At 37.1% G+C, this 6385-nt stretch overlaps 1 protein-coding gene across 4 annotated transcripts in view; it reads left to right on the forward strand.

The window, feature by feature from the left end:
* Nucleotides 1-5331, forward strand: part of LOC109859015 (microtubule-associated serine/threonine-protein kinase 3) — a 15062-nt gene extending 9731 nt beyond the window's left edge. For all 4 annotated transcript variants that reach the window (XM_020436837.1, XM_020436838.1, XM_020436836.1 and 1 more), the window contains exons 18-22: nt 289-509; nt 598-930; nt 1252-1317; nt 2831-3320; nt 3450-5331. In XM_020436837.1, coding sequence (XP_020292426.1) covers nt 289-509; nt 598-930; nt 1252-1317; nt 2831-3320; nt 3450-4321 — 1982 coding nt within the window. In that variant the 3' untranslated portion in view covers nt 4322-5331. The remainder of the gene's footprint in view (nt 1-288; nt 510-597; nt 931-1251; nt 1318-2830; nt 3321-3449) is intronic.
* The last annotated feature ends 1054 nt before the right edge of the window (nt 5332-6385 follow it).

A 6385-nucleotide genomic window follows, 5' to 3' on the forward strand; every position in this document is an offset into this window, starting at 1 on the left:
TAAATCTCTGACCTAAACGTGACAATTGTGGCAGTTATATATTTAAAAAATTTTTATATTGCAACATCTACTATTGTGTTTTTGTGTACAACTGAGAAGAAGACTTAAAAATAAAGTCGAAACGTTTTGTTCAAACTCATAAACATGATGAATTGCTGCAATACATCCCGCATTGGTTCCCAATAGCCGATTCGCTCATCGTACTCCTTTGGAATAACCAATTGAAAAACCGGAGGACATTTCTCTCAATACATTCTTATCAATATATATATATATATATTCTTATAGACGACGCACCATTAAACGCTCAACCTATCGAATCTCCCGGTGGATCATCGACCGCATCTTCGAGAGATACTTCGCCTTGTCGCGAGCTGAGTCCTCTCGTGACTAGTTTGAAACCGCCCATCATCATTCGTCGAGGACCATCCGGCTTTGGGTTTGCCGTACACACTATTAGGGTTTATTATGGCGATAGCGATTTCTACACCATGCATCATCTAGTAATGGTACGTGTGAAAACACAACAACACACATATATATTTGATTTTTTGTTTCTACATTTCAGTGTATATTAATTTTTTTTTTTTTCTACAGGAGGTAGAACAATCCAGTCCGGCATTCGAAGCTGGGCTGAGACCGGGCGATCTTATAACGCATATAAATGGCGAACCGGTACAGGGTCTCTATCACATTCAAGTCTTGCAGCTGATGCTTAGCGGCGGTGATCACGTAACGTTACGTAGCACACCGTTGGAGAATACCAGCATCAAGACCGGCGGTAGAAGACGCGATCTCGCACAAAGCAAATTGGCGCGCCGAACGCCGCACAAACAACGAAAGCAAAAGCGAGATCATTCTGATAAGAAACGAAAAGCGTCTCTTTTTAAGAGAATCAGCTCGAAACGGGCGAGCGTAGAGATGCAGCAGGTAGAAAAAATTTTGCTTTTTCTCTTACTAAAGCGAGACACTCGTCGAACGCAATTTTTTATTATTATTTCCGCGATATATTCGCATATAATTTTTAACAATACCACGCTGTGTCAAACAAGTGCATTCAGTTTCGTTTTGCGTTAATGTTCTTGATGATGTTGTTAATTCATTTTTGCACAGCGATTGCACACGAAAGTTTTTCTTTTTTATTCCTATCTCTAACACACACGTTACTGCAAAAAAGACAAAAAAAAAACAAAAAAAAGGTAAAGCACTAAGCATACACACTGGTTACGTTAAGCGCATTTTCTTTTGCAGCCGTTAACTATCAGTTGTCCATTGTCAGCACCCATTTTGTCCAGCGACAGCAAACCTCCACTTATGGTATGATTTCTTCAATCATTCGTTCTCTTCTCTCATATTCATTATTCTCTTTCCCGTCGTTCTTTGCCGATGTCGCTTCTGTTGTTCTGTTAAACACATGCGTTTTTTCTTACGATTACATTTATGGCTTTCGAATGTGCTATTTGCCACACCGCGCAAATGATTGTTGTTGCGGTCACAACAAAAACTTTACACAACACGTATAAAAAAAAAAAAAGCTTCCATTTGTTAGCGATACATAAGATTGTCAAATTATTATCAGCGAACAGTTTTTAACTCGCCAAAAAAAAAAAGAAAACATAGAAAGATTTTGGATTCTGTAAAGATGATTGTATGTAGCTTCAAGAATTTTCAAAGAACAAATGAATTTTGTCTATTGAAGCAATGACACTGTTGTTGGAGTGTATATGTTTAACCTTTTCGCTCCGGGAATTTTTCCTTTAAAATTGACCTCGCATTTTAACTGAAAAAGTTAATAATAACCTGCTACCCCCCCCCCCTTCAAAGTTAATTTTGAAGGTCAAGGAAGTAACCAGGATTTTTTTCAATTTTTTTCCTAAATTTAGTGCATTAAATTGACCTTATAAACATCTATTACGTTCGCTTTTCTTGCTGGTCCATATATGGACCAGTCCCGGAGCGAAAAGGTTAAATCCGTTTATTAACAATTTTATAGCATAAACGCTTTCGATACCTTGTATTAGGTCCTTTTCAAATGCATTTAAAATTCCTTGGATAAAATACGTCGCTCAATGCTGATCGAGAATATAACATTATAATAACATTATAATAACATTATCCCAGATAGCCAAATGTGAAAACTCAATATAAAGCAAATCATTGTATAGATTAAGTTGCTCGTCAATTCCTGTTGTGTTGTTTTTATTTAACGCAACGAAAATGTTTTTGTCAATTCGGTATCAATATGCTGAGTTTTATTATCAATCAATTGTTGTAGCCAATGTTTATGACATGTGAGTCAGCAATATGTGAGCAATAATTTTTATTCATAAAATTGAGAAAAATAATATAAGTTTATTGCCGATGAGTTGTTGGGAACTTGCTGTTATTATATTTTGAAAAGTGTTGCTGGCAAGAACATACTGAAAAGAGGATACACCCTTTTGTTACATTGCTGAAAACATATGAGTAATATTTGTGGCAAGTTGCCAACAACTTGCACTCAGTTGGCTATCTGGGTATAATAAGAGAAAATAACATTATAATAACATTATACACACGCTGTTTCTCAGTCGCGATTTCGCTCTTGTAAAGTGTTGGTCGGGATGGCTAGTGCAGATATTCTCGATCAGCATTGAGCGACGTATTTTATCTAAGGAATTTTAAATTGAAAAGGACCTAATACAAGGTATCGAAAGCGTTTATGCCATAAAATTGTTAATAAACGGATTTAAATATATACACTCCAACAACAATGTTATTGCTTCAATAGCCAAAATTCATTTTGGATTCTTTCGGAATCACAAATACATTATATCAACGTTCTTTCTAGATGGCTGCGGGAATTTGCTCGCCCTCGATGGTCACACCTAGTCGATCGTTTCAATCGTTCACTCGTTCGCAAGAAACGCCGCTGTATTTCGCCGCTTGCTCAAAATCCGTCTGCAGCCCGTCACCGCCGACAAATCGTGCAGCTTCGGATTCTTATCACTCCACCGGGAACTCCAGTCCGTGCTCGAGCCCGAATTCTTCGTCTCCGGGTTCAAACACGTCTGCGGGCAATCTGGCAAGCATCTCGAACCAGGCGCATTATCAGCGACCTAGCACGCTTCACGGTCTTAAGCATAAGCTGCACACAGCGGCGAAGAACATACATTCGCCGAATCGCAGAAAGTCCGTGGGTCATATACCGTTGTCGCCATTGGCCAGAACACCGAGCCCGTCGCCGATTCCTGCCAGTCCAACAAGAAGCCCGAGTCCTTTGGCGTTTCCCACTGGCCATCAGCCCGGTAGCTCCAACACCACACAGTCGTACAGTCCAGGTATAAAAGAGATAATAATAAATCACACATCGAAAACAAGACAATAATAAAAATTTCGACGATGGTAAAACAATTTCGTGTCGATTGTATTTATATTATTTATATTTTAACGTTTCTGTTGTTATTCAGGAGCGTGTTTGTCGACGCCAAATAGTCAGAAAAAAGGATACGGTCGTCCGAAATCCGCGGAACCGGGTTCTCCGTTGCTCCGTCGTGCGCTCAGTCCCGATCGACTTCATCCACGTTCGGCGGAGAACAAAACGTCGATATCGCCACTGGCGAACACCGTGGTGAAGGTGACGCCGCGCGTGACAATCGCCCAATCGTCTCACAACACCAGCGAGACTTTGGACGATTCAAACGACAGTTTCAAGGAAACCAATGAGAACGTGAAAGGCGAAAAGAAAATATCAAGCGAACAAAAAGCGGATTATTCTAAGTTGACTCATGGTATATCTATTAATTTAGGAAACGTTGGCATGTCGAATTCCTGCGGTGGCACGCAATTGCCACGAATAGCCGAAGAGAAGGACTCGCCGACCGGTACCAAGAGCGACGACTATTCGAAAGAAATCGGCGCGGAAAAATGTGACAAACAGTCGTCTGGCAGCAATCAGTCCGGCGATGTGAACAAAACTCACGACGAACGTCAAATTACAGCAGGTAAAATTTCGCAATGCAAGAAGAAAGACAACGTTTTCGATTCTACTGGTGTTCAACAAAAGAGCGCTCAGCAACCACTTAGCGCTGCGAACGTGCAAAAAACTTTGGATCAGAAGCATTGCCAGACCAATGAAAAATCAACCGCGTCGTTCTCGCACAAGACGCACGTCGAGCAGAAAAGCATCGGCAAGGGTAACGTTGTGGAAGCTCACGAAGAGATAAAAAAGATATCCAAAAGACACAGGAGCGTCGGTGATTCAAACGGTGATTCCAGCGCTCATTCGAACGCGCATGAGATTGGCGCGGCGGCATCTGTGAAAGATAAAAAGAATAATTAAAATATAACAATCCCACACGCTTTTCGCAAATAAATAAATTTTTGCAGAAGTCTGTCAAGTCTCGCAAGCAGCGGCGGGAGTTGTGTGAAATCGACGAAAAAATTGCCCTGTACGTTAATCAAATACGAGGAAATAAAAAGAGCGAGTCCCATTCCCTTGCAAAGTTTTTTGAGACACTTGACGATTGTAACGAGAGATAAGAGACTAATCAAAAAAACAAAAAGACAAAAAAAAAAACAAATAATAATAATAACAAAAGAAAAGAAAAGAGGGTCAAAGAATCGCAGATTTTGGATTTATAATTTTATGAAAGTTCTATATATATTCAGAAGAAAAAAGAAATCTATAGGCTTCCGTCACAACAAAATAAAAATACCTGAAGAACAATTTAAAATATTTTTCCGATAAAAAAGTTTTATTATAATCTATTTCTGTAAAGTATAAACGCGTTTATCGTTCAAAAAAAAACCTATTACCGTGTAAGAAAAAAACTTTCAAACGAGTATACACATGCAGATAAAAAGAAAAAAGAAAAAAAAACAACATTATTTTGCTGTTCACAAAATCCACACAAAGACAGTAAAAAAAAACAAAAAAAAAAAACAAAAAACAGTTACTAAGTTGAAATCGCATATTGAAGTTATTGTAAACACAGCGTGACGATTGGAGTGATTTTATGCTTCGGGCTACAGTATTTTACACGATCTCATTTATATATCTAAATGATGTTAGCACATCCATACGTATGATCGATATATAGTATTCAGTAATTCATATACATCTTACGCAAACCTTAGCGTCATATAGGATGTTTATTTTTAGAAAGAATGCGGAGAGAGAGAGAGAGAGAGAGAGAGGGAGATTGCAAAGAAATTTATAAAGCTATTCTGTTGCGATGTTTATTTGCTATACAAAGATGAATTCTCTTGTTGCGCGCGTAAAAAGTATATACATGCAATATGTATTACGTAGTATATATATATACAGGGTGTCCGACAATTACTTTAACATCTCTCGTAGGCAGAAAGAAGGAGTAAAAAACTGAGTCGAAAAGTCCTGAACCATTTTTTTCTATTACATATAATAAAGGAGTAATTGTTGAATAAATCGAGCCAATCAGCGCCGACCTTTAGCCGAACGCACGTTAGTGAATCATACGTCTGGTGTGAGCGCTCCGCGCGGCTCACTGGGCCCGCCCGGGAAAAAATGGATTAAATCTAAATAGATCTAATTTAAATCTAACAAGATAAAAAAAAATGGAAAACTAGATCTAATTAGATCCAAATTAGATCTAAATAGATATAAGTAAATCTATGTAAATTTACACTTTATTTATCATTAGATCTCTACTTTAGATCTACTCAGATCTACTATATTAGATCTATTCGGATCTGCTTAGTTCTGTTTAGATCTGCTTGGATCTAATATAATAAATCTGAGTAAATCTACTATAGATCTAAAATAGATATACTGATAAATAAAGTGTAAATTTACACAGATCCATTTATATCTGTTTAGATCAACTTTATATCTATTTAGATCTAATTAGATCTATTTTTCCATTTTTTTTATCTCGTTAGATTTAAATTAGATCTATTTAGATTTAATCCATTTTTTCCCGGGCGGCTAAAGGTCGACGCTGATTGGTTTGATTTATTCAACAATTACTCTTTTATTATATGTAATAGAAAAAAATGGTTCAGGACTTTTCGACTCAGTTTTACTCCTTCTACCTGCCTACGAGAGATGTTAAAGTAATTGTCGGACACCCTGTATATATATAAATATATATATATATATGTATGTGTGTGTGTGTACTGTTTTGAGACAGTATACATATGCATATATATATATCTATTGTGTCTACAGCAAAATCAAATATTATTACAGGAAAGCATTTTGCATAAACTCTTTAAACAATTTATAGAAATAACATACATGTGAAAGATATGAGCTCGATGTGCACGATAATAAACTATTTTTTAGTATTAGTTATCCTTATTAATTTATTGTGTATATAGAATTTATATGATAGAGTGTACATTAAAGTTGTCATATTAGTTG

The sequence above is a fragment of the Pseudomyrmex gracilis genome, unplaced genomic scaffold (genome assembly GCF_002006095.1).
Source record: "Pseudomyrmex gracilis isolate BER0280 unplaced genomic scaffold, ASM200609v1 scaffold_234, whole genome shotgun sequence".
NCBI lineage: Eukaryota > Metazoa > Arthropoda > Insecta > Hymenoptera > Formicidae > Pseudomyrmex > Pseudomyrmex gracilis.